Consider the following 27,926-nt stretch of genomic DNA (forward strand, 5'->3'; position numbering starts at 1 on the left):
TGTTAGTGCCATTTATCGACTATGCTACTCTCTATTAAAATACAAGTGAAGAAATCCATCTCATTGTGTAACAACCGGACTATTTTACAATAGCAAACAGTTCCCTTTCTGTCAGATGGACTTCGTCATCTAGTGTATAAAAAAGGGAAAGATTAAAAGGTACACCAGGCAACACATTGACTGAGACACACTTGAAAGGCCACAAACAAATGGAATCAGTGATCAGACCAGATAATCATCTCTGTGGCCTTCTTCTCTTCTCTTGGTTTCATTCCAGGGGTTGAGGACTCAATGGAACCTACAGAGGCAGAATGAAAGTAATAGGTGAATTTATTGATTACGATAATGATGTTTTTTTGCTCTTCTAGCTGAAAGTATCTGGAAAGAAACAGCAGGACAAAAAGCTGAAATCTTGTAGTCAGCTCACTGGGGACTATGTTTCTTGAATATCGTCAGTAGTTGAGGAAGTTGACTTTAACTGTATTTCAAACCATAATTTATGTTTGTACAAATGCCAAAATAAAGATTCCTTTAGAATAAACTTCTGTAATGAGTGATGTATAAATGTGCTTTATCGCAGACAGTCACAATCACCAACAAGGTGCTATCCTTCATCTCCTTTTGAGTTACAGTTGAAGGTTTAAATCAATCACATTTTCTGTGCCACAAAAATGTACTTCCAATGCATAAAAAACGTTATGGTGCCAAAACTGTAAAAAAGAAGACAAAAAGAAAGAAAACAAGAGGTTCTAAAATGAAGGTTTGATTGAATTACTGCCATTGTCTTTACTTTAGGATATTATGTAGGGTAGATGCGTAGGTAGTGTGGCCTGTTACCTGTCAGTCAATATATACACTTTATTTCATTATTTCAATGATTTAATTAATGAATTTTCAATTTAAGAAAAATATAAGAAGCTCATTCTTGTTTCTATTAGCAAGGTCTTGTGATGGAGCGCGCGGCTAATATCCTGAAATAATGTAGACCAGGCCAGAGTAGCAGAGTGCAGAATAGAAGCCCTTCCCAATTCCCCTTTGTGTTTATATATATATATTTTTTATACTTATAGAGGGAAAACTGTCAACCATATCCAAAGTGCAAGACCAAAGAGAAATAATGTATGCTTTTGTGAGGTTCTTGGAAGACGATATGTGTTACGCTTTACCCGCTTCAAATGTGAAAGATTTTAGACCTCTGCACAAAACAGATTTTGATAATCAGAAGGTGTATCTGGTTCTCAGAACAGAAGATAATGGTACAGGCCAGCCGTGCAAAGCACAGATTCTTGCCCTTGCAGGTACGTTATCTTTGTGCTCTCTTTGTTTGACTGTTTATGAATTGAAATAGTTCAATCGTTTGAAAAAGTGAGACTAGACAGCTCCTAGAGAATAAGAAAACATGCCTTTTCGGTCTGCTGTCAAACACACTAAGTTCGCTAGCTAACGTTAGTTATCAAGCTGACAATGTTCTCGCTACGATGCTATTGCTAACGTTACCTAGTTTACATACGACAACAAATGCCGCCCTGAAAAATAACCGTATCACATGTTTGCATAGTACAGCTAGTTAACGTTGGTTTTCTTGATGACATTGTTTTTAGTTGGCTAATATATCTAACGTTCGCTAACTAACTATGTGACATGAACGTTAGCTTGCTAGCCAGTCAGCTAGCTAGCTAACGCGTTAGCTTAGCCAGCCGTTTACTCATCCAGATTGTTTACTAACATTGGATAAGTTATTTTAGCTAGCAATACACAACACCTCTACACGGTTGTTGATTTGATAGCTAGCTAGCTAGCTTCATGATGTGATGGCAATCACTATCAATCGACCTTTGCTAGCTAGGTCGGACAACGTCAAGCCAGCTGCATACAAGTTAGCTAGCAATATGTATACATCACACCGGTTATTATAGCTTTCAATAACGTTTCCTCGACACATATGCGTGTGACGTTGTGTGCATGCATTCACACATGCATCGTGTAACAGAGCAGCCACACATACATTTTCAACATCTACCGCAGCTAGGGTATTTAGCTAGATTACTAATCCTCAACTGGCTAATGTCAGTTGAGTGCGTTAACTAGGTTTGTTGTTGTTTCTCGTGCTGTAGCTAGCTAACCATTCTCGGTCCACACTGGATAGCTAACTAACTATATTAGCTAGTTGGATAGAAAACAAAAACTACATACAGCTTGTTTACTAGGGATGGGTGAAACAAGATTGAGATGAGATGCATGGATGAACGGTCTTTAGCCGACTCGTATTTGCCATAACGCTCCTGGAAAATTCCCTTCGATTTTTTTCTGTCTCGACTTTATATATCAAATGCTTGCTGACACTTAGATCTATTTTGCAGATAACGTTGATGAGTTTGAACATAGTATAATGCAAAAAAAGATGAAAATTCCGAAGATGTCAACAAGGAATATGGGAAATTCAGTTGAGAACCACTTTGGGGAGGAACGACTGCCACTGAGACATAAAAAGGTAGGTGCAACTAAGCAATGTAGCTAGTCAACTAGTATTCCTAGTTTTCAAACTGTTAGAGCATTTCTGTGATTTGGGGCTCTGTGAAATTGTTGGTGTGTGATTCAACCTCTTCACCAATATAATGTGGTTCATGAGGAATATGAAGAATACTGATGGTAATTTGTCTTTTGATCATTTAACTAACTGAGTTTTGGATGTTTCCTAAAAATCCCCTGCTGTTTTATTTATTTTACATTTTTTACAATATGCTGGATTAACACATGTAGCACTCTGGACAGCTGCAAATCCTCTGAGCTGCTCATCCAAGACCTCCATGACACCACTCTTCCCAGTGATTTGTATCATTTTGTCAAACAAAGCCCCCCGCAGCTATGGATACATAGTCAAACATTCGTAACATAAGTGTTTTTATTAGACTGAAATTATGACAGTTATGACACACCAGATCACTCTTATCACATGAAATTATGATGCAGTCTCCACATCATTATCACATTCATATCCCTTGTGCTTTAAACAATGATTAAATGCATAAAGTCCCTTTTGATTCCACAGGCTCAGCCACCGGACCATGGGCGTCCCACTGCCAACTCCTCCAAGAGCCTGGCAGCGGTGGTGGCCCGCCTGGAGAGGAATGCTGTGAGTTCCTGCATGGAGGGAGAGGAGGACCTGGAGGAGGACAGGATGGAGGAGGAGGAGGAGGAAGAAGAAGAGGAAGAAGAGGAGGGAGACTCTGGGCCTGAGGATGCGGTGGTACCGCGGGTTCTGTATGAGGAGCTGGTCCACAGCTACAGGCAGCAGGAGGAGGAGGTTAGGAGGCTACAGCAGGAGCTGGAGAGAACCCGCAGGCAGCTGGTCCAGCAGGCCAAGAAGCTGAAGGAGTATGGCAGCCTGCTGACGGAAGTGAAGGAGTTACGTGACTTCAACAGGAGGCTGCAGGATGTGCTCCTCATGAGGCTGGGCAGCGGTGAGAGACACACACTCTCCAGTCACCTCTCACTGCAGCCTCCCATGCACATCTGTTCAGGTTAAGAAAAAACTGTTTTACTAGACTAGTGTCAGCCACATTTAGAGTTGTCTGGATTTTGAATTTGTAGGTTTGGGTACCTTCTTATATTGCTTTTAGTGATCAGATGCACAGTTGATACCAGAAGTTATGAAGGAATTGGTTATTATCATTTGTTTTTTTGGGGGGGGATCAATATCAGTGACTTTGGTTTTGCAAAAATTGTAAGTAAATATTGAGTGTCAAGTGCTTGTTCACTCAATGCTTCTTCCACAAAAACGAATACGAAAATTGAGTAGATTTTCCCTTTAAGCCAGTTCCATGGCCAGCTGCACATGTTTTGCATTGGGGCCCCTGGGGTGTGATATGGGGGCCAGGCGGTCTAATGGACAGGCTAAAGATTAGACTGGCCAGGGTGCTTTGGGATCAGGAATGTAGTGCGCTGACCGATATTAAAACTCATCAGCTACATTAGAGCTTAGTGTGGCCAGCCACCAAGCCAGCTTACTGGGCTAAAATAGTCCCGCTGTCTCGGTGCACAGGGAAGCCTTGCTGCATGTACTGGTCCAAAGCTAAGACTAGAACTCCCTGATCACATGCTGTTGTGGATGAGTCAAAGCCTCTGTTAGTGCTCTAGGCTTGTTGTTCCTGAGAGACTACACTACACAGTATGCCTAGAGATATGCATCTCAAATCTACTTTTGATTTTGCACCTCATACAGAGCCTATGCATGACAATGGCACTCAGACAATCAAAGCAGAGGTGGTGGAGCCCATCATTGAGCCACAGGAAGTGTGCAGAGAAGAGGCCAATACCAGCTCCAGCCACTCCCCCTCCCCAAGAACAGTCTACACTTTTAATGATGGCAAGGTGAGTCTAACCACCTCCAGCCCCTCATCTTCCTCGCTGTGGTCGCTTTGATGGGGAGGAAGCATTACATTTTCCCTTACACATAAACTTGCATTAAATTAGCCTTCTCCTCTCCTTGAGGGTAAACAAGGCTGAGATGATTGTCCTTATTATAACTTCGGCATCAGCACTGTTTATTGCCCTGTTAGTGGTTGCAGGGCTACACACGTAATTCTGCCTGCTTCACATGACGGGGGAATTTGTGTTCTAAGCAGAGAGCCTCTCAGTTCAAGCGTGAAGAACAAAAGCAAATTAGAACTCTCACACATTGCCTGCTATTAATTATTTCTACCGGAGGAATCTAAGTGACTGACGGGTAGCCCTAGAAAGAAAATAGAGAAAGGGTTCCTCTAAGTTAAGAGCAGTGAAAAGCCTGTCTGCTGGCCATGGTCCTAAAGCACATTAGCTGCAAAGAGAAAAGCCTTTGGATGCCAGCCTGAAGACTTCTCAGTGATAAAGGCAGGGTGGCACACATGGCGCTCTCAGCATTAGCTCACCTATAACTCAGGGCAGGTCTGTCATTCCGCTTGTAGCGTTGTTTGGTGCAGACTTACACAATGTGTCATTCTGGGGTTCTATGCCATTATAAATACTCAGTGCAATTCATCCGATGGAACCCATTGCCCCTTACTTATTTATGTAGCTGCTGAAACATGGCCCTTTGATATCTTATTTGGGCTGAATGGTTGTGGGATGGGCTTTGTTGCTGTTGGTTATAGTGTAGCCTCAGATCTGAGTGTAGGTGACCCTCACTACATATCTGTGCTGCGTTACTGCAGGTGCACCTGGGCGGGGGCATCTGGGTTCAGGAAGAGAAGTGGCACCAGCTCCAGCGGACACAGGGAGACTCCAAGTTCACCAAGAACCTGGCCGTCATGATCTGGGGCACTGAGACCCTCAAGAACAGGAGTGTCACTGGCGTGGCCACCAAAAAGAAGAAAGATGCCCTTCCCAAGCCCCCCCTCTCCCCAAGCAAGCTCAAAATAGTTAGAGGTAAAACTGTATAGGCCTGTTGTCAGATGTTTTGGGCACCTTTTACAACTCAAAACGTTTGGAATATCTCTGTGATTTGATGAACAATACACACTTATTTTTTTCCCTTTTTTGCAGAGTGTCTGTATGACCGAGTGTCTCAAGAAACGGCGGACGGCGCAGAGATCACACAAAGATTGTCCAAAGTGAACAAATACATCTGTGAAAAAATTATGGATATCAACAAATCCATCAAGAACGAGGAGAGGCGGGAATCGAAGCTGCTCATTAGACAAACCGTCAAGATGGAGAATTTCACCTACGATGGCATGTAGTGATGAAAAGTTGTCACCATACTAGAGCTCATTCTCTTTTCTTGGACTGCCGAAACAGAAGAGGGTGGGTAGGTTAATGTGTGCCAGGCCAGCACTAGAGATCCTCTGTAGGCGCCCAAGGCCCTAATCCATCAGCTGTATGAGACAGCTTTACCTGCAAGACAGCTTTACCTGTCAATCAATGCAGTGAGTGTTTTGGTGTGTCGTATGAACTGGTGTGAGAGATTCTTAAATCAATCATCTGGTTGTGAGAGAATGCAGTGGCGCTCCAACCAAATATTCTGTGTCAGAACATGACGTTGTGTCCTAATATTCTTAGTGATTTCCCTTGACAAATAACTTCTGATTTGTAAGAAGATATTCTTGACTAACCATGCTAGTTTGTCGCGATTCAGAGGTTAGCCACACTGAAGGCCTTAGTGTTGAGTCTCTGTGTGTGCTATTGGTACTTAAAGTGACGTGGGGAGGTTGTTAATACGCACTTTTTCAACAGGGTCTCTCTGATATACATGTCTTAATTGATACATGCCACATTGCGCAGATATTCCGTTGCCCGAGAGATTATTGCTGTGTGGTCATCTAGATGGGATGCAAGGTTTGAGGTCTCGTTACCATGGGAATATGCCATTTGGATTTCCATAGTATAGAGCACCAATAAACATGAAGAGTTTGGTAAAGAGAGGTTTATCATTATTTGTCTGTGGTGCTTGTCCACATCAGACGTGTAACGGTCTTGCGAATATATGTTTTCTGGATAATGATTAACAGTGTATATACCCTACTTGAGAGATCCAACTTGAGTTTACATAAATGTGATTGTTGTAGTAGTGTCTTTATTCAAGCTGTCCTGCAGATCGTTCAACTGTTTTGGAGTTGTGGTACAAGATTTTAAGCCCAGAAAGGCTTTATGTTTATGGGAATCATTGGGGACTGTGTCCTCCAGTTATTTAGTAAGATGTGATTTTAATCTAAAGTAAAGCTTGATATCTTTAAACTGCACTTTGGAGTCTGAATGTGAAAGTTTGTCAGGTACTGTGTTTGTTTGGCTGTGGGTAAAGTTGTCTGCAGTGGTCAGTGTTCTGGCTAGATCCCTGGATAAAGCAGGATTCCTGCTCTCTCACAGCCCTCTTCTTTGAGGCACACCACTGGGAATGAATGGCTATATAGTGACAACTTCCAATGACATGCCATCAGAACTTTTCAAATGTTTTTTTCCCCAAACGGTTTGTCTGGCTGTCTGCAACCTGGAACTAAATGCTGCGGATTGAATTCTTAACTGTGACCATGTGGCTAACTGTGAATCACCTGCAGGTCTGCCTGTCAAGCCTTTTTGCCTCTTCACTTTCTATGTATTTTTGTTTGTGTCTATGGTTTTTCTTTTGTATTTCTTACAGTTCGATCAATGTTTTGTTAAGCTGTAGGGATATTTTAGTGTATATAACTAGTCTCTTTTTACAAGTCATGTACTTTTTTCAGTTTTTAGTCCGACTTACACATTAACATGGTAAACTCCTGTATTTTATTTTTATTGACATTGTAATTCCTTTGTTACCTGGCGGTAATTTTTATGTTTGTTAATTTTTGGGGGCTTTAAGCTTGATATTGTATCCAAATGTAGATTAGAAGCATCTAAACTCTAAAAAAAGAAGTGTCTCTCACGTCGGTAATCTCTATGAAAAATAAACTAGGCAAACCACAATTTAAAGTGATGTCTTTAGGAGTCAATATAACCCTTCCCTTATGTTCGATTCGGCCTACAACTCAAGTACATCACAAATGACTTTAACCTCCCGAAATGTATTTATTTTCCAGTAGCTGAGAATGTCCTCTTTCAAATGCTTCATATGCTAAGTTGATAGACCCAACTGTTTAACATTTAGCCAAATGTTTGATTTACTGTACCAAAGTCGTAAATCTAAATTAGATTTAATAACATTTATGACATCAGATCCCTGTCCCTCGGCCTCTGAACATCACAGGGAGAACATACTGATGTCCTTGTGATCACCAAGGACATATCTTTACTGCACAGAGAACCATTTTTCTCTAGCACAAAGTCGTGGTCAAATTGACTTCAGATAAATCGACTGAAGGGAAGGGTTAAATGTCCCCTATAAATACGGGCTGTATTTTCAAATCAATCAATGAACGCACTTTAAATCTCTTGTGACAGATTCTCCATTTGTAAAGAAATGGATTTGTTTGCAAAACCGATTTGGTCTCAACTTATTTAGGCTATTTAGAAGAAGAAAAAAGACTAATAATAATAATCGATGCACCTTTTAAATGGTCCTGATAGGTCTGAGTTCTGGTATATTTGTATGAACTGAATACGTGTGAAGAGTGGTCCTCAGTATGCTATGCCTCTGGCACACAGTGCTTTATATTCCCCAGGGTTTGTCTATTCCCACCAACATGCCACTCCCCAGGCATTGGAATGGGCTTTAGGCATGAAACTAATATGTAAAGGATGTGTTTTTGTCCTTCCTCTATGAACCAGATGGTAGAGCTATACAGAGAGGAACTGTATGTTAGCTAGTTCTTTAAAATGTTGCGCTAATCTTCTGTCTGCTGCTCTCTTGTCCCATTGTTTATATTTTCCATGTTTTGACTGTTATTTTTATGTGCTTTGAATTGGCCCCACTATTTCAATGATGTGTTTTTTTTTTAAGATGTAGATTAGGGTTCAGTGGGAAGTTGGGAACACTGGAAGTTCAGCTGGAATTATATCCTGGTTGAATGATCGGCAACAACAAAAAACAGTCCTTTTTGGACACGGATGGATCTGTCTGCTGTTTGTTCTTTTTACAGACAACTTTTAAAATGTGAGAAATTGCACCTTCCCTGTATTTTGTAGTGCTGATGAGTAGCTAGTTGTTAGGAAAGCCAAGCTTTATAACTGGCCCCTCCCTCCAGCTCTTTAGACAGCTAATGGTTAAACGTGGGCATGGCCATTAGGTATACAGTACATGGCCTGGCCTCACTCAGCCCTCACAGCCAGTGATCCCTATGGCCACCCAGATGATGCTTAAGAAAACATTGGCAAAGTGTCTTGTTGCATTGCTATAGCTTTGCTGTTATTGACAGTAGAAGCATGCTAAACCCCAGACTGCACTAGGTGCCATTCTCTCTCTGGTTAAACGTTGGATCCATCTGTGTTACCAGACAGGTCATGTATTGGAATGGCGATACAGCAGGGGAGGGCAGCTCTTATCCACAGGGCTGGCAGGATCCCTGAGCTTAGTACAAACAGACAGCATGGGGACTGGCTGGGGGGATCCGGGCAAGTTGACATATGAAACGAGCAGGGACTGTACTGTGCTTTTTCATCATCTAAAGTGATTCACAAATTCAAGGACCTTGAAAATGTGCATCACTACTGGATTGTGTGCTCTTAACTGAATGTGTAAAGATGCTGGGTATCTTGAGTGTTGTTGTGGGTGAGTGGTTATATTAAGCCAAAATGTTGAATGCTGATAATGGAGAGGGGGGTTGAACTTGCACAAAAATGTCCCTTGCCAAGGTTTTTGTCCAGAGTTATCTAAGCTACCACAGAGACTAAATATATTTTTGTTTTTAAATATTCTCCCTAATGTAGATGTCCTATCATTTCTGTAGAGATCAACATGGTCCTGTTGGGTCCTTGCGCACAGTATGTATTACATTACATGCATTTTAAAGCTTTTAGTTTGTGTGAAAACTGTTCTGCTGTGTGGCCCGCGATGAATTCCTGTGACACATGTCGTTAATGTTGTTTACTCGTTTGTTTTCTGATGCCAAAAAAGGGGGTATGGTTAAGTAGCAATGAAGATATAATATTAGACTTGTCAACTGAAAGGCTGACCCGTTCATGAAAACATGCTGAGGACCAGTCCAGGTCTAACCCACCAAACTGCCCAGTGTTCTTCCTACTATCACAGCCACTAGGCGTACTGACAACACTTCCTTAGGTATGCAGTGGATATGAGGTTTTTCCATAAGGAAGATTTGTTTGTCATAACCTTTATGACAGTGAGTCCCACTGCTCTCTCTTCCTCGCTGTGCTGTGTGATTCATGAAGCCCAAAATCACCACCTCGGATACAATGTTTTTCTCTAATTTGGGCAAAAGTCCGTCCTTCACTCTCTCTCCATGACACTGAAACCGATAAGTGTTGAGGAGATGTAAATTCGTTAGTAGGTGAACGGAAGAGTGGCCTCCCTTCCTCGATAACCACCTTTCATCAAGGATGGGGCGACAGGTACAATAGCCTAGGGGTTAGAGAGTTGGGCCAGTAACCGAAAGGTTGCTGGATCGAATCCCCGAGCTGACAAGGTAAAAATGTTGTTCTGCCCCTGAACAAGGCAGTTAACCCATTGTTCCCCGGTAGGCCGTCATTGTAAATAATAATTTGTTCTTAACTGACTTGCCTAGTTAAAGGTTTAAAAAATAGTTGTGTATCAAACCGGAGTCCTTCGCGGAAGATTTGTAACGTCTGCCACACTTCCTTTTTGAATCAGCTTTTGTTTTGTCGTCGGAGAAAAACATGTTTTAAAACTACGCTAGTTACAGTTTTCATCTATAAAATATCTTGCACAACTAACTAAATGTTTTTTGTGTTTTACAAGTATTATTATGTAAATGTCCCTGCCTGATGACACGTGAGTGGAGAAGGAGTCATTTCATACAGGTGTATTTTCATCCATGTTCTCTCTCCTCGATTACCTTTTGACGTTTTTCAAAAGGAGGTGAGATAGGACAGAGGAGAGGACGCAGGAGTTGGGCGAATCCAATTGAGAAAATGCCAATGTTAAGCTTACTCTAAATGAGAAAGGGGCTTGGGGAACTTTAAGTGTAATTCCACAATTCATTGGCAAGTATACTTCATCTAGCTTCACTGTCCTACCTCATTGCTTCTCTTGTGTTCGTGTATGATGTATATATTTTTGAAACTATAGGAAAATACCTTATTGATAACTCATTTCCAAATGTACAGTATATGTAAACTCGTAACACCTCAGTACTACACAGTTGATATCATTATGAGGAAATCAGTTTTGTAAAAATGCTTACTAAAGAGCCTACTGTCAATGGATGCCCAGTTGTCTCCAAAAATGTATTTCAACTGATTGCTCCTTTTCACTGGTTGATGGTGCTACCAGCAAACGGGTTAACTGATCTGTCTCTTACCTCATGGTGCTAATTTTTTCTATGTTTTTATTCTCATTAAGTTGTATGTTATTCAAGTTGGTCATCCTAAAATAAACGACAAATCACATTTCTAAAATGTTAAACTACACTTTGCAAATACTATCAGATACATTCTGGTTTGAGCTAAATCAACTCTGCTGTTTTAAGTAAATCATAGTTCCTTGCTTATTTTAAGATATACTTTAAGCAGTTATCTAGGAATTGTACATTTTGGCATGTTTCAGATTTGAGAAGGTGGTAACTTTTCATAAGCACATCTCAGATCACCATTTATCCAAATACTGCTATTATTTCGCTGCATGTTGGCTATTTGGGCAGTTGTGCTAAAACCAATTTCAAACTGGACTGGGCAGTTCTGTTAAAGATAGATTTGGTCCTCAGCAAATGTTTGGTTAGCCACAGGTCAATGCTGTGACCACTTCTACAGACAGATTGCAATTACATTATTAGGGTATTTCTTGGCAGTGTCTCTAATATTTAGCTGGAAATTAGATATTGGGTTGGATAGGGTTGTGAACTTACCTCTCTAGGAGAATATGACATTTACCATTCATTGTATCTTGTAATAATGTTTAATAGATGGGTGTGAAATGTCCTGACATCTTCATGTTGATATGTGAAAAAAAATAGTTTTGTTTCACTCCTTGTTAATCTCCTTCATTCTTGCTGCTGAATATACATTTATAAAAATTATATCAATATATACGTATCAATATTTTTTCAAAATATGGTAATTGAGAGCGTGTTCAATAAGTACTGTGAACCAGAGCCATAGATATATGATGTTTATATGTACTCCATATCTGTGGCTCTGCTGTAATGATGTTGTCTTTTTAAATCCCTAGTTTCTTGGAGCCAGAGATACATGCACAGAGGGTTTTAAGAACAGTCTATTTTCTGAGATCCCACATGTTCCTGTGTTAGTTGAGGTGGGGGGAGTAGAGGGAGTCTGTGAATGTGTCCGTGGGCACCAGAGTTTGAAAAGGGGGGAGGGGGGTGGCTCATCAGTGTGTCCTGGGGGGGGAGACCCTCACACAGTCACCATACCCCAGAGCTGGCCTATACAGAAAGGAAATGTTATAAAAATAAATGTCCTTGCAAACCGGTCACACCTCCGCTATACAACCGACTTTGACTCTTAGCATCATTATTCTGTGTTTGCTGCACCTGTTCAATGTTCAGATCAACAAAATAAATCCAGATGTTTATTCTACCAGAACATTTGACTCATATGGCTCTTTTTTTCAAAGTTCCTTTCATTTTGCATCTTCTCTTTTTTTAACTTGTTTAACTTGGTTATCGCTCAAATAACACCTACCCTCACTGCCCTATCCCATGTGGACAAGAGGAATACCTATGTAAGAATGCTGTTCATTGACTATAGCTCAGCAGTCAACACCATAGTACCCTCCAAGCTCATCATTAAGCTTGGGGCCCTGGGTCTGAACCCCGCCCTGTTCAACTGGGTCTTGGACTTCCTGACGGGTCGCCCCCAGGTGGTGAAGGTAGGAGACAACACCTCCACTTCGCTGATCCTCAAAGCAAGGGCCCCACAAAGTTGTGTGCTCAGCCCCCACCTGTACCCCTTGTTCACCCATGACTGTGGCGATGCACGCCTCCAACTCAATCATAACATTTGCAGACGACACAACAGTAGTAGGCCTGATTACCAACAATGACGAGAGCCTACAGGGTGAGGACCCTGGGAGTGTGGTGAGAGGAAAATAACCTCTCACTCAATGTCAACAAAATGAAGGAAATGGTTGTGGACTTAAGGAAACAGCAGAGGGAGCACGCCCCTATCCACATCGACGGGACCGCAGTGGAGAAGGTGGAAAGCTTGAAGTTCATTGGTGTACACATCACTGACGATCTGAAATGGTCCACCCACACAGACATTGTGTTGAATAAGGCTCAACAGCGCCTCATGAACCTCAGGAGGCTGAAGAAATGTGTTTTGGCCTCTAAAATGCTCACAAACTTTTACAAATGCACAATTGAGAGCATCCTGTCGGGATGCATCACCGCCTGGTACGGCAACTGCACCGCCCGCAACCGCAGGGCTCTCCAGGGGGCAAACTACCTGCCCTCCAGCCACAGTGCCCCCCCAAAAAAAACATTCTGCACTAACTGTAATTTTGATTCAGACATTTGGAACTACACAAATAATTAATTGGATAATAATTGGATTCTCTTATTTGTATTTATTTACTACAAGTGGTTTCTATTTGTCTTTCTTACCTTTTATATTTGAGTCTTTTTGTATTTTTGTATATATTTTTATATTTATATTGTTTTAAATGTTATTACCCTATTGCTAACAAAAAACACAGCTGCAACTAAATTGCACAAATCCTATATCACACAAATACACAAATAGAATAACACACTTATAAAGAAGAGAACCTGATTATTACGCTATTGCACTTCAAACAGGAAACACACAAACTAAATTGCACAACTGCCATCTAAAGCTGACCTTTCTTGCCTTCCTTGATGCAAAGTCATCAATTATATCATCATAAGAAATCTGCCCAGCAATTGCATGGTTAATACTGATGACAGCAAGGCCACTAAGGCGTTCCTGTGACATGGTGGACCTCAGGTAGGATTTGATGAGCTTCAGCTTTAAAAAGCTCCTCTCTGCTTCAGCTACGGTCACTGGAAGTGTAAGACAAATTCTGAGAGCAGTCCACAAATTTGGATACATTTCTGAGATCTCCCTTTCGTGTATAAATATAATCAGCTCAAGCAGGGTCATGGTCTTCGATGGCAAGTCAGGCAAGTTCGATAGTTCCTGTGCAAGCTCTCTGCCATCCAAGTCTGAGTGTCTTTATAGTGCAGGGTCATATTAAGGGCCCCATATTGTTCTGTCAGCTCCTCATTTGAGAGACTTTGGAAGGTTGACAGCACTCCAAACTTCTCTCCCACATTTTCCAATGTCGAGAATCATTCCTGAAGGGCTGAAGTTGCAGCATCAGCAACGACATTGAAAAATGTCACCTCCAGCTTCTTCAGGGCATCACTCAAAGGCTCATCAAATGATTCATATGAAAAGTGTCCGCTTTGTGGACCTCAGCCTTTTTTGTTGTAGAACGGCCTCTACATTCATACCCTCGCAAATATCCTTGGCTGACGTTTGTGCAGTCATAAAGCCTGTTGCCCTATAGTTGCTGAGACCTCTGTCTTTCTGAGAAGACTGACACTTAACATCCATATGCATACTGGGAGACTGCATCAGCTTGCTCACATGTTGGATCTGGCTCAAGATGTCATACCACACCACTGTACAGATGCTGAAGCGGTATGATCCCACCTCCTCTGACAAGGATTGGGCCTCAGTCTTTGTCACAGGGTCTTTGGTACCTCTCTCACCACTGCTGCCTGATACCTCAGTGGCCCGACACTCTTAACTTTATTGTCCCACCTTGTCTCTGTCCACATCTTCAAAGTGATGTCCACATGTTTTTTCAGGATGGCCCATCGCTGTGTGGAGGCTGAGAACAAGGTGTACAGTTTGTGTGAGATGCCAAAGTAACCAGTGGCATCGACATAACTTTTAGTAGCCTCAGCTACAACCAGATTCAATGTGTGAGCCCCACATGGCACAAATAGAGCTCTTGGACTCATTTCCATGAGTCTGTCTTGGACACCTTTGTTTTTGCCTCTCATGTTGGCCCAATTATCATAAGACTGTCCTCTGCAGTCCTCAAAAGGATTTTTTAGCTCCTCTAATCTTTTGACAATCGGGGATGCCAAATGTCGGCCCTCCTCTGCCTTCAAAAACACCATAAAATGTTAATTTAAGTGGGGCTCTTCCTTTTGTGATACAATTCTAATCACAACGGGTAACTGTTCAGATTTTATTTAATCTTTATTTAACTAGGCAAGTAAGTTAAGTACTAATTCTTAACTTCAATGTCGGCCTACCAAAAGGCAAAAGACCTCCTGTGGGGACAGGGGCTGGGATTAAAAATATATACAGTGGGGCAAAAAATATTTAGTCAGCCACCAATTGTGCAAGTTTTTCCACTTAAAAATATGAGAGAGGCCTGTAATTTTCATCATAGGTACACGTCAACTAAACAGAAAATCACATTGTAGGATTTTTAATGAATTTATTTGCAAATTATGGTGGAAAATAAGTATTTGGTCGCCTACAAGCAAGCAAGATTTCTGGCTCTCACAGACCTGTAACCTCTTCTTTAAGAGGCTCCTCTGTCCTCCACTCATTACCTGTATTAATGGCACCTGTTTGAACTTGTTATCAGTATTAAAGACACCTGTCCACAACCTCAAACAGTCACACTCCAAACTACACTATGGCCAAGACCAAAGAGCTGTCAAAGGACACCAGAAACAAAATTGTAGACCTGCACCAGGCTGGGAAGACTGAATCTGCAATAGGTAAGCAGCTTGGTTTGAAGAGATCAACAGTGGGAGCAATTATTAGGAAATGGAAGACATACAAGACCACTTATAATCTCCCTCGATCTGGGGCTCCACGCAAGATCTCACCCCGTGGGGTCAAAATGATCACAAGAACGGTGAGCAAAAATCCCAGAACCACACAGGGGGACCTAGTGAATGACCTGCAGAGAGCTGGGACCAAAGTAACAAAGCCTACCATCAGTAACACACTACGCCGCCAGGGACTCAAATCCTGCAGTGCCAGACGTGTCCCCCTGCTTAAGCCAGTACATGTCCAGGCCCTTCTGAAGTTTGCTAGAGAGCATTTGGATGATCCAGAAGAAGATTGGGAGAATGTCATATGGTCAGATGAAACCAAAATATAACTTTTTGGTAAAAACTGAACTGTGAAGCATGGGGGTGGAAATATCATGCTTTGAGGCTGTTTTTCTGCAAAGGGACCAGGACGACTGATCTGTGTAAAGGAAAGAATGAATGGGGCCATGTATCGTGAGATTTTGAGTGAAAACCTCCTTCCATCAGCAAGGGCATTGAAGATGAAACGTGGCTGGGTCTTTCAGCATGACAATGAACCCAAACGCACCGCCCGGGCAACGAAGGAGTGGCTTCGTAAGAAGCATTTCAAGGTCCTGGAGTGGCCTAGCCAGTCTCCAGATCTCAACCCCATAGAAAATCTTTGGAGGGAGTTGAAGTCCGTGTTGCCCAGCAATAGTCCCAAAACAGCTCTAGATGCACACATAAGGGGTGCACACATAAGCACATGTGCAAGTACACACACACACACACACACACACACACACACACACACACACACACACGTGCGGGTGCACAAACACACCCGAAGAATCATGCTGGGGAGAAGTGGAAGCAAATGGGTCTTCATCCTCAGGCTCAGAAAACATTTATGAAGAGGCCTGTGTGGCTGAGGAGGTAGATGGATCCTCATTCTGGCCAGTGCCAGAAGGTGCTCCAAAATATTTCAGAAGTGCCCCTGAATTTGCATTGAAATACAGTATATGAGTCTGACACCCTAAATACATTTGATGCACAATTGATCAAACTTTCATAATAGGAACCAAATGATCCATACAACCTCCTTGGCTAATTCTAGGCATAAGACACCCCAAAGGACTCAATATATCACAAAAGTTACAAAATATCAGCATAATATAGATGTCTTTTAAGTTAGCCTACAGCATTGGATATTCCCCTCACTGAGCTCAGCCAATACAATCACAGAAAACCTTTATGATGTCACCTCAATGAAGGTTAATCAAATCAATAATGTGCTAGTTAGATGGAAATTGTTTTTCTGCAGGCTACACACATTACCATGATGAAACTATGTGAAATTATATCCAATGTTATGTAAGCTAGTTGGACAGAAATATTGTCGCCCTATGTGTGTTAGCATAGCAAGCAACATAGGCTAACAAACATAAATGTTATACTATCCTATATCATTACATGCATAATATTATACTCATAAAGAGATGACATAGCTGCATACCTTTATATTTTGCGCGTTTCTCCTCTTCTTCTTTCCTCTTTTTCCTGGGCACCTGATGGCTTAGACCTTTTCTTATCCATATGTGTTGATTTGGCACACGAGCATCAATACATTACCCATCCCCCAACACTGTCAACCAAGAGTCAAGACTTAACCAATTCACCTTGATGGTGTGCAAACTGGTTTTATATTATTCTTAACGATTTCGCAAAAAAACAGAAAAAAATATATGTCTGTGAAACTAAACTCAGCAAAAAATAAACGTCCCTTTTTCAGGACCCTGTCTTTCAAAGATAATTCGTAAAAATCCAAATAACTTCACAGATCTTCATTGTAAAGGGTTTAAACACTGTTTCCTATGCTTGTTCAACAAATTATAAACCATTAATGAACATGCACCTGTGGAACGGTCCTTAACCTTTTGGAACACTAGGGGCAGTATTTCATTTTTAGATTAAAAAACGTTCCCGTTTTAAACAAGATATTTTGTCACGAAAAGATGCTTGACTATGCATATAATTGACAGCTTTGGAAAGAAAACACTCTGACGTTTCCAAAACTGCAAAGATATTATCTGTGAGTGCCACAGAACTGATGCTACAGGCGAAACCAAGATGAAACTTCAAACAGGAAATTAGCAAAAGTTTTGAGGCGCTGTTTTCCATTGTCTTCTTATATGGCTGTGAATGCGCCCTGAACGAGTCTACACTTTCTGCCGTTTCCCCAAGGTGTCTGCAGCATTGTGACGTGTTTGTAGGCATATCATTGGAAGATTGGCCATAAGAGACTATATTTACCAGGTGTCCGCCCTGTGTCCTTTGTCGAAATTGGTGCGTAATCTTCAGCTGCACGCATTCATCCATGTGATTCAGAGGAGAGAGGAGACTTCCACGAATGATATATCATCGAAGAGATATGTGAAAAACACCTTGACGATTGATTCTAAACAACGTTTACCATGTTTCAGTTGATATTATGGAGTTAATTTGGAAAAAAAATTGCCGTTTTGATGACTGAATTTTCGTGTTTTTTTTGGTAGCCAAACGTGACGAACAAAACGGAGCGATTTCTCCTACACAAAGAATCTTTCAGGAAAAACTGAACATTCGCTATCTAACTGAGAGTCTCCTCATTGAAAACATCGGAAGTTCTTCAAAGGTAAATTATTTTATTTGAATGCCTTTCTTGTTTTTGTGAAAATGTTGTCCGCTGAATGCTAACGCTAAATGCTACGCTAGCTATCAATACTGTTACACAAATGCTTGTTTTGCTATGGTTGAAAAGCATATTTTGAAAATCTGAGACGACAGTGTTGTTAACAAAAGGCTAAGCTTGAGAGCAAGCATATTTATTTCATTTCATGTGCGATTTTCATGAATAGTTAACGTTGCGTTATGGTAATGAGCTTGAGGCTGTATTCACGATCCCGGATCCGGGATGGCTAGAATCAGGACACTAACAGCTTACAGACGGTAGGCAATTTAGATCACAGGTATGAAAACTTAGGACACTATAAAGAGGCCTTTCTACTGACTCTGAAAAACACCAAAAGAAAGATACCCAGGCTCCCTGCTCATCTGCGTGAACGTGCCTTAGGCATGCTGCAAGGTGGCATGAGGACTGCAGATGTGGCCAGAGCAATAAATTGCAATGTCCGTACTGTGAGACGCCTAAAACAGCGCTACGGGGAGACAGGACGGACACCTGATCTTCCTTGCAGAGGCAGACTACATGTAACAACACCTGCACAGGATCGGTACAGCCAAACATCACATCCGCGGGACAGGTACCGGATGGCAACAACAACTGCCAGAGTTACACCAGGAACGCACAATCCCTCCATCAGTGCTCAGACTGTCCGCAATAGGCTGAGAGAGGCTGAACTGGGAGATTGTAGGCCTGTTGTAAGGCAGGTCCTCACTAGACATCACCTGCAACAACGTCACCTATGGGCACAAACCCACCGTTGCTGGACCAGACAGGACTGGCAAAACAGTGCTCTTCACTGACGAGTCGCGGTTTTGTCTCACCAGGGTGATGGTTGGATTGAAGTTTAATGTCAAAGGAATGAGCGTAACACCAAGGCCTGTACTCTGGAGGGGGATAGATTTGGAGGTGGAGGGTCCGTCATGGTCTGGGGTGTGTGTCACAGCATTATCGGACTGAGCTTGTTGTCATTGCAGGCAATCTCAACGCTGTGCGTTACAGGGAAGACATCCTCCTCCCTCATGTGGTACCCTTCCTGCAGGCTCATTCTGACATGACTCTCCAGCATGACAATGCCACCAGCCATACTGCTCGTTCTGTGTGTGATTTCCTGCAAGACAGGAATGTCAGTGTCCTGCCACGGCCAGAGCCTGGATCTCAATCCCATTGAGCACGTCTGGGACTTGTTGGACCGGAGGGTGGGCTAGGGCCATTCCTCCCCGAAATATCTGGGAACTTGCAGGTGCCTTGGTGAGTGGGGTAACATCTCACAACAAGAATGGGCAAATCTGGTGCAGTCCATGAGGAGGAGATGCACTGCAGTACTTAAAGCAGCTGGTGGCCACACCAGATACTGACTGTTACTTTTGATTTTGACCCCCTCTTTGTTCAGGGACACATTATTCCATTTGTGTTAGTCACATGTCTGTGGAACTTGTTCAATTATGTCTCAGGTGGTGAATATTGTTATGTTCATACAAATATTTACACGTTAAGTTTGCTGAAAATAAAAGCAGTTGACAGTGAGAGGTCATTTCTTTTTTGCTGAGTTTAGTATTATGAATTAATTGTGGTTTATTTGGTTGCATTTCGTAGTGTGACTGATTTTACTAATTTAATTAGTACTGTACAATAGGTGTGCTATTTTATAGATTCCCCCACTCCCCCTACCGCAGGCTTCCAGTGGGGAGACCTGAGGTCAACCTACCCCCGCCCCCATCCGTATCTCGTACTTCTGAGTGGGAGACCTTCTCAGGCAGTAGCCTACCTTTTGTCAGTAACCTGTCGACAATTTCCGGTGAAATTGGAGGGCGCGCAATTCAAATAAATAATCGTAAAAAGTATGGATATTCAAAATCTAGGTATATACAAGTGTCTTATATCGGTTAAAAGCTTAAATTCTTGTTAATGTAACTGCATTGTCCGATTTACAGTAGGCTTTACAACGAAAGCATGCCATGTGATATTTTTCATCCAGCACAGGCTTCAGAAAATCACAAATACCGATTAAATAATCACTTACTTTTTGAAAATCTTCCTCTGATTTGCAATCCAAAGGGTCCCAGCTACAACATGCATGGTCATTTTGTTAGATAAAATCCTTCTTTATATCCCAAAAAGTCAGTTTAGAACAAGTCAAACTACATTTTTTTTAAATCCTCAGGTATCCTACAATTTAATTAAACTATAATATTTCATATGGAAAGAAGTATGTTAAATAGAAAATTAAAATTAGCAAGTGCGCGTCCTCTTTGTCGCGCGCCCACAGACTGATTTCCAACTCTGACTCCCTGTACTAAAACTCAAAATTCTTCCTCGTTTTGGAAGACACAAGCCTGAAACCTTGAACAAAGACTGTTGACATCTAGTGGAAGCCATAGGAATTGCAAACTGGGAGCTGGGAGCTCTCAAAAAAAATGTATTTGGATTTTCTCCTACCATATCAATTGTGTTATAGTTATTTTTACATTTCTCCAAACTTCAAAGTATTTTTCTATCCAATGGTACCAATTATGTGCCTTACTGGCTTCTGGGCCTGAGTAACAGGCAGTTTACTTTGGGTACGTAAGTCAGGCGGAAATTCTGAAAAAGGACCCTAGCCCTAACAAGCTCTAGCTCACAAACTAGAATCGGGCGCCCACTCCGACAAGGTTAATTGACCAACAGTTCCACACAGTGACATGATATCATTGACGTGACGTGCAAATGAATGATAGAAAACCGATCGCGCAAATGTCACCATTCCCCCCCAAAAATTGTGCGGGTGCCCCGTGCTAACCCCCAGCAAGATGGCGGCTGCACATGTCGCCCATACCTAAATCCGCCACTGCAGGACACGTACAGAACCCGATGTCACAGGAAGGCCAAAAAGATCATCAAGGACATCAATCACCCGAGCCACGGCCTGTTCACCCCGCTATCATCCAGAAGGTGAGGTCAGTACATGTGCATCAAAGCTGGGACGAGAGACTGAAAAACAGTTTCAATCTCAAGGCCATCAGACTGTTAAATAGCCATCACTAGCCGGCTTTCACCCAGTTACGCAACCCTGCATCTTAGAGGCTGCTGCCCTATATCCATAGACTTGGAATCACTGGCCACTTTAATAATGGAACACTAGTCACTTTAATAATTTTAAAATAATGTTTAACATACTGCTTTACCCATCTCATATGTATATACTGTATTTTATTAAATTCAATAGATATGTTTATTGTTGTGACTTGTTAGATACTACTGCACTGTTGGAGCTAGGAACACAAGCTTTTCCCTTCACCCGCAATCAAATCTGCAAAATATGTGACCAATTACATTTGATTTGATTTGTTTTGACCCAAGTCTCAAGCTCAGGAAATTGTCTATAACTTTGGCACTCTTTTGTTGTTGACAGCAGTTTTGACTGGAGTTGTGAAACCATGCAGGCGGACAAATACAGATGAGCCCAATGATACATAAGCATAAGCAAATCAGACACCTTGTTTGGTATTCAGATTAGCATTATGGCATTTACAGATCACACATAAGCCCTGTATGCACTCTGAATTCTTTTCCTACCATTGCTGAGATCAATCCTCACTCTCCATCTCTTCCTGTGGCTTTGACTTTGGATTTGGGACACAGGCTGGCGGGCTGTGCCTGATGTGCTGGCTTCACACTAGGCGGAGTGGGCTGGGGATTAAAAGGCAGATTGATCTGGGTATCAGACAGAGATAAGCGGACAGGGCTCCCTGATATATTGGGGAAACAGGAAGTTAATATCAGTCCACATGCTGCAGTGGCACACAAAGTAGGAACTTTGGCAACACTGGGGGTTTAGAATGTATGAAAATGTCAAAGTCCCATTGTAATATAAAATCTGCAATTATTCCAGTGATTGAAAATCTCAACCTTTGACGATGTGGAGGTGGGGGGACAGATTTTGGGTTGTTTTCCACTGAAGTAGTCATTTGTATATTGTTGTTGAATATTGCAGTGAAATGGCACTCCTTGTGAGCAGGCCTCTTAGCCGAATCCACCTGTCTCCTGTTTGTTTACCTCACAATGAATTTCCATATATTATTGCCTTACTAAGCGTGTTGTCCATCTAGGCTTTTTCTGTACTCAATGTCTGCTCAATGTCATTAACACTAACAGTTACCACAAGGCTGTAATGTATTGCTCCATCCGTTATTGACAATGAGATGATTCAGTGTAGCAATGATGGATGGATTGGCCTGGGAGGAACAGCCAGTGCTTTGTATCCTCAAATCACATCAAATTGTATGAGTCACATGCACCGAATACAACAGGTGTAGTAGACCTTACAGTGAAATGCTTACTTACTAGCCCCTAACCAACAATGCAGTTTAAAACAATACAAATAAGAATAAGAAATAAAAGTAACAAGTAATTAAAAAGCAGCAGTAAAATAACAATAGCGAGATTTATACAGGGGGGTACCAGTACCGAGTCAATGTGCGGGGGCACCGGTTAGTTGAGGTAACATGTACATGTAGGTAGAGTTACTAAAGTGAATATGCATAGCTGATAACAGAGAGTAGCAGCGGAGTAAAAGACGAGGGGGGCAATGTAAAAAGTCCGGGTAGCCATTTGATTAGGATTCTTATGGCTTGGGGGTAGAAGCTGTTTAGAAGCCTCATGGACCTATACTTGGCTCTCCAGTACCGCTTGCCATGCGGTATCTTTTCAGTCTCCTGATGGGGTAAAGGTTTTGTTGTGCCCTCTTCGTGACTGTCTTGGTGTGCTTGGACCATGTTAGTTTGTTGGTGATGTGGACACCAAGGAACTTGAAGCTCTCAACCTGCTCCACTGCAGCCCCGTCAATGAGAATGGGAGCGAGCTCAGTCCGCTTTTTCCTGTCATCCACAATCATCTCCTTTGTCTTGATCACGTTGAGGGAAAGGTTGTTGTCCTGGTACCACACAGCCATGTCTCTGACCTCCTCCCTATAGGCTGTCTCGACGTTGTCGGTGATCAGGCCTGCCACTGTTGTGTCATCGGCAAACTTAATGATGGTGTTGGAGTCGAGCCTGGCCGTGCAGTAATGAGTGAACAGGGATACAGGAGGGGACTGAGCACGCACCCCTGAGGGGCCCCTGTGTTAAATGTAATGTAATGTTGAGGATCAGCGTGGCGGATGTGTTGTTACCTACCCTTACCACCTGTGGGCGGCTCGTCAGGAAGTCCAGGATCCAGTTGCAGAGGGAGATGTTAAGTCCCAGGGTCCTTAGCTTATTGATGAGCTTTGAGGGCACAATGGTGTTGAACGCTGAGCTGTAGTCAATGAACAGCATTCATTCTAACATAGGTGTTCCTTTTGTCCAGGTGGGAAAGGGCAGTGTGGAGTGCAACAGAGATTGCATCATCTGTAGATCTGTATGCAAATTGTAGTGGGTCTAGGGTTTCTGGGGTAATGGTGTTGATGTAAGCCATGACCATCCTTTCAAAGCACTTCATGGCTACAGACGTGAGTGCTACGGGTCGGTAGTCGTTTAGGCAGGTTACCTTAGTGTTCTTGGGCACAGGCACTATGCTGGTCTGCTTAAAACATGTTGGTATTACAGACTCGGACAGGAAGAGGTTGAAAATGTCAGTGAAGACACTGCCAGTTGGTCACCGCATGCTCGCAGTACACGTCCTAGTAATCCATCTGGCCCTGCGGCCTTGTGAATGTTGACCTGTTTAAAGGTCTTACTCACATCGGCTGCGGAGAGCGTGATCACACGGTCTTCCAGAACAGCTGGTGCTCTCGTTCATGTTTCAGTGTTATTTTCCTTGAAGCGAGAATAGAAGCAGTTTAGCTCGTCTGGTAGGCTCGTGTCACTGGGCAGCTCTCGGCTGTGCTTCCCTTTGTAGTCTGTAATGGTTTGCAAACCCTGCTACATCCGACGAACGTCAGAGCCGGTGTAGTATGATTCGATCGTAGTCCTGTATTGACGCTTTGCCTGTTTGATGGTTCGTCAGAGGGCATAGCAGGATTTCTTATAAGCTTCCCGGTTATAGCCTTGTTCCTTGAAAGCGGCAGCTCTAGCCTTTAGCCCAGTGTGGATGTTGGCTGTAATCCATGTCTTCTGGTTGGGGTAAGTACGTACGGTCATTGTGGGGACGACGTCATCGATGCACTTATTGATGAAGTCAATAACTGATGTGATGTACTCCTCATTGCCATCGGAGGAATCACAAAACATATTCCAGCCTGTGCTAGCAGAACAGTCCTGTAGCTTAGCACCTGCTTCATCTGACCACTTTTTTTTATTGATCTAGTCATTGGTGCTTTAATTTTTGTTTGTAAGCAGGAATCAGGAGGATAGAATTATGGTCAGATTTGGCAAATGGATGGCGAGGGAGAGCTTTGTATGCATCTCTGTGTGGAGTAAAGGTGGTCCAGATTTTTTCCCCTCTGGTTGTACATTTATCATGCTGATAGAAATTTGGTAAAACTGATTTAAGTTTCCCTGCATTAAAGTCCCGTGTGAGCGTTTTCTTGTTTGCTTAATACAGCTCATTCAATGCAGTCTTAGTGCCAGGCTCTGACTGTGGTGGTATGTGAACAGCTACGAAAAATGCAGATAAAAACTCTCCAGGTAGGTAGTGTGGTCTACAGTTTATCATGAGATACTCTACCTCAGGCAAGCAATAGCTCGAGACTTCCTTAGATATTGTGCACCGGCTGTTATTTACAAAAATACATAGTCCGCCGCCCCTTGTCTTACCAGATGCCGCTGTTCTATCCTGCCGGTACAGCGTATAACCAGCCAGCTGTATGTTGATAGTGTCGTCGTTCAGCCACGTCTCAGTGAAGCATAAGATATTACAGTTTTGAATGTCCCGTACGTAGTTTAATCTTCCGTGTAGGTCATCGATTTTAATGTCCAAAGATTGCACATTTGTTAGCTGAATGGAAGGAAGTGGTGGTTTATTCGATCGCCTACAAATTCTCAGAAGGCAGCCCGCCGGACCCTTTTTCTCCGCCTCCTCTACACCCAAATCATGGGGATCTGGGCCTGTTCCTAAGAAAGCAGTATATCGTTCGCGTTGGCCGGGTCAGACTCGTTAACCCGAAAATAAGGATTCTGTCAGTTTGTGGTGAGTAATCTCAGTGTTATTTCCGGTCATAAGAGGCGCTAACAGCACAATTATGTACATAATAAGTAAAAATATAAGTTACAAACAACACAAATAAACAAACTTTCTTCTCTGGCGCCATCTTACCTACTGAGTCTCATCGATTAAGAGTACACTGTGTCCTTAGTCAATGCTGCAGTACTGGAGACACATTCATCTTAAACCCTCAGTTTATAATATACAGTGAAGAAGGTTATTAATTACAATGCCTTTATATTAATGTTGGTTTTAAAAACCTAGGTTTAAGACAACACAGTGACAATAGGACTGCATACTATACCGTGCATTTTAGCAAACATGATCACACACTCCATTGCCACAGTTTTGACCAACACATCACAGGATATCTACTGTATAATCAAAATGATCTGAAAACTATTTGTGCTAGGTGTTTGGTCCCTCTCAGAAACCATTGCCTTTATTGGATATCTGAAATGACATGGCAGTTTACTATCTCATTTACAATGGTAGGAAGAGGCTGTGATGTGACATTTGCTGTAAAAGTCTGAGTCTCATTTTTACCATCAGCAGTTCTCAAGATGAGAGTCTGAATAGAAACCTGACAGCGGTGATCAGCTCTGGTGTTCTATTTAGATCAGGCCTCATACAGTGCAGTTCAGTTGTATGGTTTAATTCTGTTGGGCCAGTTTGGTGTAACCCGTCTGCTGCCTTGCAGTTAAAACACACAGTTGAAGGATCCCCAATTCATTAAGGGAGGAAATAGTGACAGAAGGAGTCAACCATTATTTCTAAGGATACTGTGTGTGAGCACTGGAGTTCTTAGCATTGGCTGGTAAATCATTCTATTTTGGGATAGTTGGAGAAGGAGAGAGGGTTGAGCGTCACCTCTAAATGTACGCTCGCTGCCAGATCATCAAAAACCTTGGTGACCCTGAACACTATTTCACTCTCAGCGCGTGAGTTGCCATTGGTGATGGGTGGGACTCCGGAGAGACGTCAGCTCCAACAAGGATTGGTTTAATCAGCGCTGCTGCTCCCAGGCTCCCGTCCATCCGACTACAATTGATGTGCTGTCAGATAGCTAGGCCACGGCCGCCTGGTGCAGTCAGCACCTACTGATGCTTCACATTTAATCCCTTACCTGGGAGTTAGCTTAATTGGGTAGATTCTGGGACAAATGCTCTGGACACAAGTTATGGAAACTGAAGGAAGTGGAAAGTGTGCAGAGATACATAGTCCTGCATGCATCTGTTTAGGATTCCACAAGATCTCTCTCCATAATAAACTGGTGGCCTTTTGACAGTCTTGAAGCACAGGTGTGTGTGTGTGTGTGTGTGTGTGTGTGTGTGTGTGTGTGTGTGTGTGTGTGTGTGTGTGTGTGTGTGTGTGTGTGTGTGTGTGTGTGTGTGTGTGTGTGTGTGTGTGTGTGTGTGTGTGTGTGTGTGTGTGTGTGTGTGTGTGTGTGTGTGTGTGTGTGCGTGCAGTAGATCAGTTACTACAATGTAGCACACTAAAATATCCTGACCTAGTGAGATATACATGGCGGGGGCTTAATCAAGCAAGTCGTCTTGACTACTTTCTTATGCCATTTTCTCTGGCACCAAACGTTTAAAAAGTGTTGATAGGGGACAGAATGCGGTCGGATCATCACATAATTGGTATATATATTACTCTTACAGAATTTCCACGTGGGCGAGGATATTGGAAATTTAATCAAAGCCTACTAGATGATAAATTGTTTAGAACTAGTACAGAATAATTTATAACTGACTTTTTCAGACATAACATAGGTACAGCATATCCCCTTATTGTATGGGACACTTTTTTTATTTTTTTATTTTTAAATATTTTATTTTTGCATTTTCCAATTAAGAACATTCAAAACAAAAGTGAAAAGATATTGGACAACGATAGGACAAAGTGACAGTAACAGACGAACGTAACAAAAATAAATTATAATTATAGTTATATAAACAAACATACAATAATAAAAAATAAAACATAAAAAAATATATAAAAAAATAAATAAAAATAATAACGAGACATTGGATCAGCTGCCGTAGGCTACATGTATGGAACACTTTTAAATGTGCCTTTAGAGGCCATGCAATTCCGTACTCATCTATAAAACAAAAGCAATTTAGATCAACAGAGTCCATATTAACAAAGGAAATTGAAGGACTAACAGTACAGTTAGATAGCAATAAAAACTGTACTATAGAGGCACAGAATAAGTTAGAGGATAAACAAAAAGAAATGGAGAAACTTATTCAAGAAAGATCCGGTGTAATATATTATAAAAATAAAGGGAACTGGATGGAATATGGGGAAAATGCACCAAATTATTTTTCAATCTTCAATATAGAAATGTTACCAAACATTTCTTATTGAAACTTGTTACAAATGATGGAGTCACGCATGATTCACCAAATTATATTTTGAAAGAGGAAGTAAAGTACTTTAAGAATATGTTTTCGTTTCAGTCTCCTCCATCTCCACTAACTGAAGCTAATTGTATGATTGTTTTCTCTCCTAATAATAATGTAAAATTAACATCTGTACAGAAAGACTCATGTGAAGGCCAAATTACAGAGGAACTTATTGGTGCAATAAAAGCATTTAAGGCTGGGAAAACTCCAGAGCTGGATTTCTTAATTTTATTTTATATAAACGCAGAGGACCATTATTAGCATGTTTTAACCACTCCTATATAAATGGTAGATTATCAGACACGCAACAAGAAGGTCTGATATCATTATTACTGAAACAGGACTCAAGTGGTATAT

The 27,926-nt window shown here is 41.9% G+C and overlaps 2 protein-coding genes across 3 annotated transcripts in view; both read left to right on the forward strand.

Annotated features, from left to right (window-relative positions):
- LOC118359141 (cytosolic carboxypeptidase 6-like) overlaps positions 1–27,926 on the forward strand; it is a 447,711-nt gene that overhangs the window by 322,951 nt on the left and 96,834 nt on the right. The gene's annotated exons all lie outside the window — the stretch shown is intronic.
- On the forward strand, positions 945–12,126 carry LOC118359140 (BEN domain-containing protein 5-like). 2 transcript variants are annotated; one of them, XM_035737427.2, is made up of 6 exons: positions 945–1,298; positions 2,361–2,491; positions 3,050–3,521; positions 4,223–4,371; positions 5,190–5,403; positions 5,521–12,126. In XM_035737427.2, the coding sequence occupies exons 1-6, from the start codon at positions 1,118–1,120 to the stop codon at positions 5,715–5,717; spliced, it is 1,344 nt and encodes a 447-aa protein (XP_035593320.1). In that variant the 5' UTR covers positions 945–1,117; the 3' UTR covers positions 5,718–12,126. The 2 variants fall into 2 exon arrangements, with proteins under 2 accessions (XP_035593320.1, XP_035593321.1); XM_035737428.2 differs by having other exon boundaries at positions 948–1,298; positions 3,050–3,461.

The sequence above is a fragment of the Oncorhynchus keta genome, chromosome 26, assembly GCF_023373465.1.
Source record: "Oncorhynchus keta strain PuntledgeMale-10-30-2019 chromosome 26, Oket_V2, whole genome shotgun sequence".
NCBI classification, from domain to species: Eukaryota; Metazoa; Chordata; class Actinopteri; order Salmoniformes; family Salmonidae; genus Oncorhynchus; species Oncorhynchus keta.